The sequence below is a fragment of the Onychomys torridus genome, chromosome 21 (assembly GCF_903995425.1).
Source record: "Onychomys torridus chromosome 21, mOncTor1.1, whole genome shotgun sequence".
Classification (NCBI taxonomy): domain Eukaryota; kingdom Metazoa; phylum Chordata; class Mammalia; order Rodentia; family Cricetidae; genus Onychomys; species Onychomys torridus.
This window is the reverse complement of record NC_050463.1, coordinates 34,442,183-34,454,960: the sequence shown is the minus strand read 5'-3', so window position 1 is coordinate 34,454,960 and position 12,778 is coordinate 34,442,183. Positions and strand designations below refer to the sequence as shown.

The 12,778-nt window shown below is 40.8% G+C and overlaps 1 protein-coding gene across 1 annotated transcript in view; it reads right to left on the bottom strand.

The window, feature by feature from the left end:
- Asxl2 (ASXL transcriptional regulator 2) overlaps positions 1-12,778 on the bottom strand; it is a 92,670-nt gene that overhangs the window by 65,188 nt on the left and 14,704 nt on the right. Inside the window, exon 2 of the mRNA XM_036171104.1 lies at positions 2,317-2,399. Coding sequence (XP_036026997.1) covers positions 2,317-2,399 — 83 coding nt within the window. The remainder of the gene's footprint in view (positions 1-2,316; positions 2,400-12,778) is intronic.

Sequence of the window (12,778 nt, the reverse complement as noted above, 5' to 3'; positions counted from 1 at the left end):
TGAAGGGACTGGTCTTGTGGAATAATACCCACAGGGTCTCCATGACTCAGGGCAGCCACTGGATATCCCAGAGGAGTTCTGGTGAGGATCCAGTGATGATGTACCAGAAATGAAGCCTTGACCCAGAGCCCCGAGTCACTGCAATCACCATTGGCAGGTACAGCTGACAGCACAGAAGGCTGTACTGTATAACAGAGACTCTTGATGTTACCTGGATGAATCAAGAGGTGTTGGAGAGGTGGGAAACAAAGAGGAGTGAAGAGGTTTTTGTTTGTCTTGATCTTGTTTGTTTGTCTGCTTGCTTTGTTTTGATTTTTAAATTTTTCTTGGGGGGCACTGTTGGGGTTAGGGAAGGATTTGGGGAGGCTGGGAGGTAAATAGAATTGGGGTGCATGATGTGAAACTCCCAAAGAATCAAATTTGAAAAAAAAAAAAAAAAAAAATAGATCATCCAATAGTTACTTACAAAAAAATACTTGCAGTCTATTTTTAAAATTTTTAGCATAATTCAGTGTTTCTCAAAGAAGCATCACTGGCGACTCTTCAATGTGAGGAACTGTCCATGTAAGATCCGTGGTGTTCCTATTACCTGCCTATTAAATGACACAGTGTGTTCCTCTTCTTGTGCAGTATTACCTTCAAAAGTAGCTCCTCGCACACCAAAGAGTGACCCCCTGCCCATAGTTAAGAACCACCATGAGCCAGGCCATGGTGGCAGAGACCTTTAATCCCAGTACTCAGGAGGCAGAGACAGAGGCAGAAGCAGGTGGATCTCTGCTTTCAAGGCAAGATCTTACTACAGAGTAAGTTCTAGGATAGCCAGGACTACACAAAGAAACGCTGTGTCAAAAACAAACAGACAAACAGCAAAAAAAACAAACCACAAACTTTGTATCCTTATTCTGATTTAATGTTGTGAAACAGGGTATGGTAGTTTAAAGAGAATGATTCCCATAGATTCATATACTTAAATGCTTGGTCCCTGACTGTTGGAAGTATTTTAGGAAGGATTAGGAGGTGTGGCCTTCTTGGAAGAGTGTCATGGAGGGTGTGCTTTGAGGTCTCAAAAACCCATCTAATTCCCAGTCTGGCTCACTCTGTCCCGTGCTTGTGAACCAAGAGGTAAGCTCTCAATTACTGTTCTAGCACCCTCTCTGACTGTAAACCCAACTGAAAGCTTTCTTTATAAGTTGCCTTGGTCATAATGCTTTATCATAGCAACCAAGTAACTAATACACAGAGTTTGCTGGGTAGCCCTAGCAGCCTGGTATTCAATAAGTAGCTGAGGGTGGCCTGGCACTTGTCTCAACTTCCTGAAAACTGAGATTATAAATGCGCCCCAGCATACCTACTATTTTTTTATTCAAATTTCTTATCTTAATGAAATATCCCCAGTGTAGAAGGCCAAATTTATCTCAATATACACAATGAATCTGGCATAATTTTAACATTTCTTAATGACAGGTAGTCTTAATTATGCAATAACTATTATATGCTAACATAACAACACTCTTACAAATCGAAGATTATCTTTGACCCTATTAACACATCTACTACATTTGAAGACTGAAAGTTCATTTTTAAGTGTGTGTGTGTGTGTCTATGCACGTGTCAAACAGAATGCACGTGGAGACCAAAGGACAACTTCCAGAAGTCATCTCCTTTCTTCCACTGTGAGCTAGCTCTGGAGACTGAACTCAGGCCACTGAACTGGCAGGAGCTTTCCCTCCTTGAGACATCTTGGCAGCCATATTTATGTATTTGTTTGTTTATTTATCTATTTATTTTTGGGGAGAGGCTCTTGCTATGTTGCCCAAGCTGGTCCAGAACTCATAGGCACAAGTGATCTTCCAGCCTTAGCTTCTCTCAAGCATCTTGGACTACAGGTATGGGTGATGATGCCCAGCAAAGACTTTCTCTTGACACACAAAGATCTTTTCCATTTCATTCTTTTTAAGAAATTGTATTTCTTCTTACACTGCCTACTTCTGAAGCTCCTGTATAATAATTTTTATACAATTACAAGCACAAAGTGATAGATGACAGCTTACAGATGACTCCAGGCCTTCCTAAGAATCAAGGTGCATAGGCTTTGAAAAGCAGCTACTTTTTCATAAAGAATTTACTATACTTACTTTTGATTTTATAAATGCTATGACTTAAAAAAAATCTAAGAACTGAGAGATGAATAAACCAGAAGTTCATAAAGTACATTATACTAACAAATGAATGTTTAAGACAAAGAATACCAAAGTATACTAAATATTATTGGATATTCTAAACACAATTATTAGTAGTAATACTTTAATAACTCACCTGATTTCCTTTAGTCCTTCTCTCTGGATAACTTGAAGAATTTCTTTATGACTCATAGGTGTATTGGGATATTTTTCTAAGACCTGAGAAACCAGAAATAACAATGGATTCTTATTTTAAGTTCTCATTCTTGTAATTGTCTATTATTATAACTATGTCAATAATTAGATCTATAACATACATATCTAGAGACTTCACCCAGGTCAGATATTTCCTGTCAATCACAAACAGTAAGTCAAATTATGAAGCAGAAATGGATCAAAAAGGCTAAAATTAACACTTTAATGACTCCTATTAAAGAATATGAAATTGCTTACTCTTAGTCTCCATTCCCATATCACATCCCTCCCTACCTGTGTACACATCTTTAGATTATCTACTTTAGCGGGGTGCAGTGGTACAGACCTTTAATCCCAGAACTCAGGAGACAGAGGCAAGTGGATTTCTACCTCTGCTTCCCAAGAGTGCTGGAATTAAAGGCATACCTCACATGCCCAGCTAAATCCATGCTTCCTTAAAAAAATATGTCAGAGTTTTGGATGCAACACAGTAAGTTAGTTTGTTCTGTCTTTCCCATTAAATTTAACTAAAATTCTGGACAGAATGAACGGAATCGCTATTTGAGGACTCTGAAAATGGCAGCAGGTAAAAGGAAACCACAATTAGAAAAAACACAATATAGTCAGAAGTCCATTTCCTGGTTTTGTTTTCTCGACAACCTCCTGGCCCAGATTCAACAGTAACCTGAAACCCAAGAGCACACTGATACAGACAGAAAGTGTTCCAAGACAATCTGTCATTTTTGATCTGAAGCACAGTAAAGGGAGACCTTCCTCATGGCTGTATAACAGCATCAAAATGTCAGATACATAATCTACAACCATCAGCACAACTCACAAAAGACGAACTACACAACAGACCCCAAATGGCAACTGTTAAGATCAGACACACGCAACTGTGCTTCAAGAAATGGTGGTTCAGGTCTCTAGCCCCAGCACTCAGCATTCTGAAGCAGGAGCCAATAATCTTTGCCACATCCTACTTCTGATGTAAGCTTCATCAAACCTTCACCATCATTACTTAGATGAAGTACACAAGAGCATGCTTTCCTTAGTCTATTAGCCTTCTGTTTTTTTCCTGCAGTTTTCCCTATAAATTACTATTGGTGCCTGGTGGCGGCGGTGGTGGTGGTGGTGGCACACACCTTTAATCCCAGTACTCAGTAGGCAGAGCCAGGTGCAAGTCTGTGGGCTTGAGGCCAGCCTGGGCTACCAAGTGAGTTCCAGGAAAAAGGCGCAAAGTTACACAGAGAAACGCTGTATCAAAAAAACCAAACCAAAACAAAACAAAAAAACTAATGGTATATTAATTTCTACTAATTAAACAAAAACATACAGAAATAGAAAATAATCATAAATTCCAAAATGCATCATAAAAATCACTCCCTGTTCAGAAATGACACCAAACTGCAAGAAAAACCAAGAGTAGACTCTCATGAGTAAAACACTTGTGTTTCCATGCGACAGTCCCTTGGAAGCTGGACAGAATGGTGTGTGACTCTAAGTCCAGTGCTGTGGAGGGAGAGGCAGCAGTACCAGTTAGAAGCCAGCCTAGACTACATATGCTGAGGGTGTCTCCCTGAAAATGGATCGTGCCTGTAATTAAAGCTCTTAGGAGAGACAGGGACACTGCCACAAACTGATGATTCTCAGTCTAGGCTACATAATGAGTTCCATGACAGCTGGGGAACCAAACACAACAGAACAGGACCTGGGACGGCAAGACGGACCACAAGTGAGAGCAGAAACCCGAGTTCAATCCCCAGCACCCCCATGGGAAGGAAGAGAAACATGCCTCTTGCATTACAAGTTGTTTTCTGAGCTGTGTGCACATAACCTCACAACGAACACTAATAACAAAAGGACGGCTGCGCCTGTCCGTACCCATTTTTGTTTATACTTAACTATCTTTTTTGGGAAGGAAGTTAGACAGGGTTTCTACATGTAACAGTCCTGGAACTCGATTTGTAGACCAGGCTTGCCTCAAGTTCAGCCTTCTGATGCCGGGACTAAAGAAGTGCACCACCACAGCCTGGCTTATGTTTAATTATCGTAATCTCCCTTAGAAAATATAAAGAATGAGAAAAATACATGCATACACTAGAAAACCTGAGAAGAATCAAAATATATCTGAGCAAAAATACTAAACTATGGAATCATACAATAAAAATACTAAACTATGGAATCATACAATAAAAATACTAAACTATGGAATCATACAATAAAAATACTAAACTATACAATTTATTATTTTTTAAAAAGTCCAGCAAGTGTAGATTTACTAAGGAAAAGTGAGGAAAACTCTTTAAGGTGGGAGGAATCCAAGGGAGGCATACCATATTATAATCTTTTACCATCAGCTCAATGTAGGCTAGCAGTTTTCCAGAACAGTTACCTTATTCTGACCACAGGAGGACAGTGTCTGTCTCACAAAAAATTCTACTGGAACTGTTCAAACTACAAAACACAATTTAAACAAACTACTCTTATGACAATATCGACAATATGATCAAACATGAAAAAAATTAGAAATCAACAGTATAGTGCTGGAGAGATGGCTCAGTGGTTAAGGGCACTGGCTGCTCTTCCAGAGGTCCTGAGTTCAACAACCATCTGTAATAGCAGCTGATGCCCTCTTCTGTCTGAAGCTCTCTTCCATCATGCAAACGGAGCACTCATATACATAAAATACATAAATAAATAAATCTTTTAAAAAAAATTAACAGCATAAAGAACTCAAGGGCAGGGCTGGAGAGATGGTTCAGCTGTTAAGAGCACCTACTTACTGCTCTTCCAGAGGACTCGGGTTCAATTCCCAGAAGTCACATGGCCCCTAACAACTGTCTGTAACTTTCATTCTAGAGGACCCAACACCCTCACACAGACATACAAGCAGGAAAAACAACAATGCACATAAAATATAAATAAATAATTTTTTAAAAAGGAGACAAAGAATTCAAGGGCAGTGAACAAAGTTCCTAAAGTACTTACTAACATACTCCTCAGCCAGAAGTGGTGCAGGCCTTTATTTTTAGCACCCATGAGGCAGAGGGGCAGAGGCGGGCACTGGATCCCTGTGAGTTCCAGGCCAGCCTATCTACTTAGCAAGTTCCAAGTGGGCCAGGAATTTATAGTATAACCCTGTATCCCAAAAAAAAAAAAAAAAAAAAAAAAAAAAAAGCAAAACAAAACAAAAAGCAGGATTTAAATTATCAGTGTCTAGTAAGTTCATTCAAGAAGTGAAAAGATGCCGGGCGTTGGTGGTGCACGTCTTTAATCCCAGCACTTGGGAGGCAGAGCCAAGCAGATCTCTGAGTTCAAGGCCAGCCTGAGCTACCAAGTGAGTTCCAGGAAAGGCGCAAAGCTACACAGAGAAACCCTGTCTCGAAAAACCAAAAAAAACAAAACAAAAAAGAAGTGAAAATATGAAGAGTCTGAATTTTGTGTAACCTGGATCATTTAATTTTACATTTAAAATGTTAATAACATGACAATCTCTTCATGCCTGGCATAAGAATTATTTACTGACCAAAAAGCCTTAAGCAGGGGAACTACTAATACTTTTTTTAGTTCACAGAGATCAACCAGAACACATGCAGAGTAGAAGGTTTTGAAAGTCTGTGCTATACAAGATGCCTAAGAGCCAGGGAAAAAAAACTACCAAATAAACTAGAGGAACTGGAAGAAAAACAAAAACATTTTAGTGCCTTCAGAAAAGTCAAATTTGAAATAAATTTTTAAAAAAGAAAAAAAAGACAAATTTGTGTCAGGCATGGTGGCACAGGATTTTAATTCCAGCACTTGAAGGTAGTATTATGTGGATCTCTGTGTTTGAGGCTAACCTGGTCTACAGAGTTTGCTCCAGGCCTACACAGAGAAACCCTATATTGACCAAAAAAATTTAAAAATTAAAAACAGGGAGCGAAAATTCAGCAGTAAAGAACAATGGATTCTCTTCTAGATGATCCAGGTTCAATTCCTAGTACCACTGTGAAGTTTCACAACCTCTATAACTTCAGTTTGAAAGAATCCAACATCCTCTTCTGGCCTCAATAACACCAAGTGTGCAGGGAAAACACTCAAACACATAAAAATAACATTTTTTTAAAAGGGCAAAATTCTTCTGAAGTTAATAGTGGTCAACAATGTCTAAACTGCAAGGTTAATAGAAACATTCTGTTTTTCAACAACAAAATTGCTGTAACTAGCTGTGAGAACTCAGACTCCATTTAATCAGGAAAAGCCATCAGATTCAGCAGGCTTAGCAGTGAACTGGCATCCAGGTCAACAACTAACATTGAAGTCTTCCTAGAACATCAAAACCAACAGGGAATGGGAGTCAATGAACTACTTTTGCCAATGGAAGAAATGAATTTCCAAACCAAGACAAAAGGAGATCCTTGCCATTCCAAATTTTGATCCCCACATGAGAGAAGTGGGGGTACAGTTTTGACATTTGCTTCATCATCCCAACTTGTACTACCTGATATTTGAAACTGAGGAACAGAATGAAGTCAAGATGCTACTTTCCCACCTACCAAACTCACTGTATATGAACACTGTGCAGAAACTGAACTTTACACAGAGAAGCCATCCTGCTGAAGGGAGGAGGGAAGAGTAGGAGAGAGAAAGGAACACAGGCACTTCAAACTGAAAACACAACTAGCCAGGCGGTGGTGGTGCACTGCTTTCATCCCAGCACTCAGGAGTCAGAGGCACGGGCATCCCTGTGAGTTTCTGGCCAGCCCGCTCTACAGAGTGAGTTCCAGGACAGAGTTACACTGAGAAACCCTGTCTCAAAAAAAAGAAAGAAAAAAAAAAAGGAAGGAAGGAAGGAAGGAAGGAAGGGAGGGAGGGAGGGAGGGAGGGAGGAAGGAAGGAAGGAAACAGAACTAAATAGTGAGGGGACTCTTGCACAAAGAACCAAGGGGAAGGAAATATAACAAGCTTCTGAATTCCATTATGACGACATTCTAATATCAGTACTCCCTACTCAAGTCATACTCTTCCTAGTCTAGTGAATTGTGCTAGATTTCACCCAAAGTTAAGAAGCACTTATTATTCCTTCCAAGTAGCCAGTATTATTTCTTCAAGGTCAGTAACTGTTACATAGTAATGACGCCACAAACAAGACAAGGTTAGTCGAGGAGGAGGGTAGAATTAAATTCAAGAAGGTAAGTTGTCCTATCAACAACACTGGCATTGAGCAGGATGATTAAAAGGTTTTCTTCTTGCTTGTCGCTTTTGTATTTCCTATTATGTAAAAATTTTTATTTTAACCTAGAGCTGTCTGCTTTATGTAATATTCCCTTTCATGAATTCTACCTTTATTAAGTCAATATGACATAAAAGTAATAAAGCTGGTACTATGTGAAGTAACATGCATGCATTCATAAGCATAATCTAAAGAAAAGCCAGGAGAAAATGGGAAAACATTATCACACACACAGTTGTCTGAGAAAAATCAATGAGAAAATACTTATTCAAAGAAAGCACTAGAAGAAAGAACTCAGAACTGCATGCTGAGGCAGAAGGGTTTTGAGTTCCAGGACAACCTGTGCTATATGGCAAGACTGTGTCAAAAACAAACAAAACACACACCCCTAATATTTAGAGGGAAACTAATAAAAGGAAGAAATGTTAATAAATCAAACACAATTAGACAAGCATTAATGTAAGCCTAGGAACTGCAAGCCATGCGGTTAGATTCTCCAGAAGGTAATGTATGGTAACTGCTTTTTCAAGTATGTTTGAGAACGTGTCACCCAGACACCTAGGAGATTAAGGATAACACTGAAGATCACAGACCTCCATTTATTAACAGTAGCATGCCAGCTAAGCATTTTCATTCTCACAATCCTATTCAAGCTGGAGTAGTACCTACTTCTCAGGAGTGGCTGGCTCTGTGCAACACTTTTTGGCCTCCTGAAATTCATTTAGCCCCCTTTGAAGATACCTTAAAGTTTATGAGCCCGAATATAGCCATTATGAAACCATTAGTTCTGCTCCTTGTGAGCTGCCTGTTTTTTTTATTTATGGTTCTTAGCTGTTCTTTTGCAGAGCTGCCAGCTTAAGTCGTGCTGGGATCAAAAATAATGGGCCTTGGTGGTTTGTGTTCCTGGAGTTGTGTCCATGCCAATGCTCCACATGCTCCAGAAGAGAATTTGACATCGCTGCTGCCGTTGTTGCTGTTTTACCAGTGACGACCACCACTACTACTGTTTCTGGGATTGTCATTTCATAATTGGTTACTACAGCTAGCACAGTGGAGACCCTGGCAGCAAAAGTAGCTACCACAGTTAATTAATCTTTCATTCTATTGGGCATGACAAATTTAAATCAAGACATTTCGATTGGCTTTGAAAGTTATAATTTACAAACTCAAGTTCCATTTGCTTTGGGATACCATCTTACAAGGACTCCTATTTGCAGTAAGACTTGTTAAGGAAGGGAATGACTCAGTTGCATTTAGCTTACTGGCTATAGGTGGCTTAAGACTTCTGTTGGTCTTTTCTGTGTCAAACACCCAGATTGCAAGCCCAGTGCCACTTAGAGATCTTTGGCAACAGTTAACTCTGCAGCTCACACACGATTGAGCCTGTATGAAAATGAGTATTCAGAGACGGGAAATTCCTGAGGGGGTACTCACCAACCTAAGACAGAGTGCCTGTGTGTCCTGGACAGGTGTCTCCATGACAGGTAAGGTGACCTGCTGACGTCCCATGCAACCTAAGTCAGAAGCTCAATTTTTAGTAAAAGGAGGGAACCTATAGGTCTCTGGCCCCAATTTTTCGTAACCGTAGCCTTGCTTGCTGACCCTGACCTTGATATCCTCCCTATGCTAATTCCTTTCGAGATTCCACCCTCCTGAATGCTTAAGGGAAGTTCCTGGTCTGTGTATCCTGCATATTGGGTGTTAATAGCTTAGATGCAAGATTGTAAAACATCAGAAGTGGGGGTGGGGATTTAGCTCAGTGGTAGAGCGCTTGCCTAGCAAGCACAAGGCCCTGGGTTTGATCCTCAGCTGAAAAAAAAAAAAAAAAAAAAAATTAGAAGCGAACTTCTGCTCTCCGGGGTTCTCCCATTGTGCTGTAAACCTGTATTTAAGACCTCCTCCCTCCTTCAATAAACGGCATCAAAAAAGGGGGGGGGGGGAGAAATTGAAGACAGCGATGTTCTAAAAAAGGAAGTGGTGATGGTGTTATGGGCCTATGAGGATGCTGGACTAAAGTCTATCAAATTGTGCAAACAGGAAAATTGTGAATTATGTGTCACTAAAGATCTTATATTTAAAAAAAAACAAAACAAAAAAACCCACAATGCCAGCCGGTGGTGGCACACGCCTGTAATCCCACTGTAATCCTAGCACTCGGGAGGCAGAGGCAGATGGATCTCTGTGAGTTTGAGGCCAGCCTGGTCTACAAAATGAGATCCAGGACAACCTCCAAAGCTACAGAGTAACCCTGTCTCAAAAAAACAACACAAAAACAATTAGAATTTTTTTTTGTTTGTGTTTTTTGTTTTTTGAGATACGGTTTCTCTGTGTAGCTTTGCACCTTTCCTGGAACTCGCTTGGTAGCCCAGGCTGGCCTCGAATTCACAGAGATCCGCCTGCCTCTGCCTCCCGAGTGCTGGGATTAAAGGTGTGCGCCACCACCGCCCGCCTAACAATTAGAAATTTATAGGAAAAACTTCAGAGGGAAATATGTTTGCTTACAGTAATATACTCTCATTATGTATGGTAATATTTAATCATAATTGAATATCAAAGCTCTCATACCTTTTAAGCAAAAAAAAAAAGAAAAAAAATAGTAATAGTAGCCTGAGAAAATATGTATAACACGGCAAAAGCAGTGGTTTCTCTTGCTGCTGGCAGAGTTACACACTGACGAAAGCAGCTGGGCAGTGGTGGCACACCTTTATTCCCAGTACTCGGGAGGCTGGCAGATCTCTTGAGTTTGAGGTCAGCCTGATCTACAGAGTAAGTTCTAGAACAGCCAGGACTACACAGAGAAGCCCTATTGGGGTGGGGGGTGCGGAGGATGACCATGACACAAAACCAAAAGACCCTTTATGAAAATTACCTATGGATCTACACAGTAACAAACATGCATGTAGACTCTAGAATATATAAAGAACTCTTATAGGGCTGAAGTTACAGCTCAGTTAATAGAATGCTTGCCAAGCATGCAGAAAGCGGTGGAATACAAGTCCAAACCTCAAAACCTGGATGTGGTAATGTACACATACGATCTCAGTACAAGAGGGTAGAGAAGATCATGAGTCCAAATGTCATGTGCATTGGTGTTTTGCCCGTGTGTATGTCTGTGTGAGGGTGTTGGATACACTGGGACTGGAGTATCATATGGTTGTGAGCCGCCATGTGGTTGCTGGGAATTGAACGCAGGTCACCCTAGGTTATATAGTGAATTTAAAAACAGCCTGTTCTAATTTCAAAAAAATAAAAAGCTAAAACTATGGCCTAGCAATTTTCCTAATAAAAATAACTAAAAGCATATATTGAGACAAAGAACTGTGCAAACATGTTCATAAAAACATTTTCCAGGGGCTGGAGAGATGGCTCAGCAGTTAAGAGCACTGGCTGCTCTTCCAGAGGACCTGGGTTCAATTCCCAACACCCACATGACAGCTCACAACTGTCTGTAACCCAAAATGCTCCTCCGGAGGAAGCTCATTTTCCAGCACCCCCGTCAGGCAGCTCACAACTACCTATCTATAACTCTAGCTCCAGGGAAACAGAATCTAACCCTGACCTCTGCAAGCACAGGCACACACACACTTAAAAATTTTACAAGACAAAGTTGTTCTTTGCCGGGCATGGTGGTGTACACCATTAATCCCAGCACTCAGGAGGCAGAGGCAGGTGGATCTCTGGAGTTCAAAGCCAGCCTGGTCTGCAGAGAGTTCCAGGACATCCAGAAGTACACAGCAAAACAAAAAAACCAAATTTAAAAACAAAGGTTTTTTAGTTGTTGTTTGTTTTTTTTCCAGACAGTTTGTATGTGTAGCTTTTGGAGCCTGTTCTGGCACTCAATGTGTAGACTAGGCTGGCCTCAAACTCAGAGATCCTCCTGCCTCTGCCTCCCAAGAGCTGGGATTAAAGGCATGCGCCACCCCCCCCTCCACCCCCACCCCCACCCCGGGAGAAGTTACTCTTATAGAGAACATCCACAGACAAGGAAAAGAACAGAACAAGCCTGTAACTATTGTCCTTATTCTGTCCTGCCTCCAACAAATATCCACTGGCTGCTATATGACGAGTTGGATTTGGAGAGAAATGTACCTGTACAATCCATGTGATTTCTATGAACATCTGCTTTCCTTCTAGAAATGCAGAATTGTGATATATGCTGACCTATTCTCAATAAAAACTCCCTGGCACTGTTTTGTGACAGACAACATCTTACTCCTTGTCATAATTCACTCATACTCAGAAACCACTTGAAACCTTCCTCCAAATTTCACCTAAGCATATTTTCTATCTACTCACTTCAATTTGAATTTGTTGTATGTGAATACACATTCATGCATGTGTACCTGTGAGTGGATGCCAAAGGTCAACCTCAAGTATATTACCGTTAGCAGCCCTCCATCTTCCTTTCTGCGACATTCTCTCACTTAGGCCTGGGTTCACTGTTGGCCAGTGAATTGCAGGGGTCTGCCTGTCTTCCTTCCCCAATCCTAGGATTACAAGCATATACTACCATACCTGGTTTTTTATGTGGGTGCTGAGGATCCAAACTCAAGTCCTCATGCTTGTATACATTTTTGACCAAGTGAATCATCTTCCCAGCTTTTTTTTTTTCTTTTCTCTCCTTGAAATAAAATCTCAATCCAAATCCTGCCTCCAGTTTTGAGATCATAGGTCCATGTGCCATATCCTGTTTCTACTGTACCCAGGTTTGAACCGAATTCTTTGCCATAACAAATGACGATGATTAGTCTGACTAAAAGCTGAGCCTCATGTGTTGTCTTTCAGAATTACCAAACCTGGAGGTGGTGCTGTGGATATCGCTCTGTGTAAATAAAGTTCTGGTTGGCCAGTGGCCAGGCAGGAAGTATAGGCGGGACAAGAGAGAAGAGAATTCTGGGAAGTAGAAGACTGGGGAGAGACACCGCCAGCCACCGCCATGAAAAGCAACATGTAAAGACACTGGTAAGCCACAAGCCATGTGGCAAAGTATAGACTAACAGAAATGGGTTAATTTAAGATAGAAGAAGCAGATAACAAGAAGCCTGCCACGGCCATACAGTTTCTAAACAATGTAAGTTTCTGTGTGCTTTCTTGGTTGGGTCTGAGCGACTGTGGGACTGGCGAGTAAGAGAGATTTGTCCTGACTGGGCCAGGCAGGAAAACTCAAACAACAAGGTGGTATCAGGGA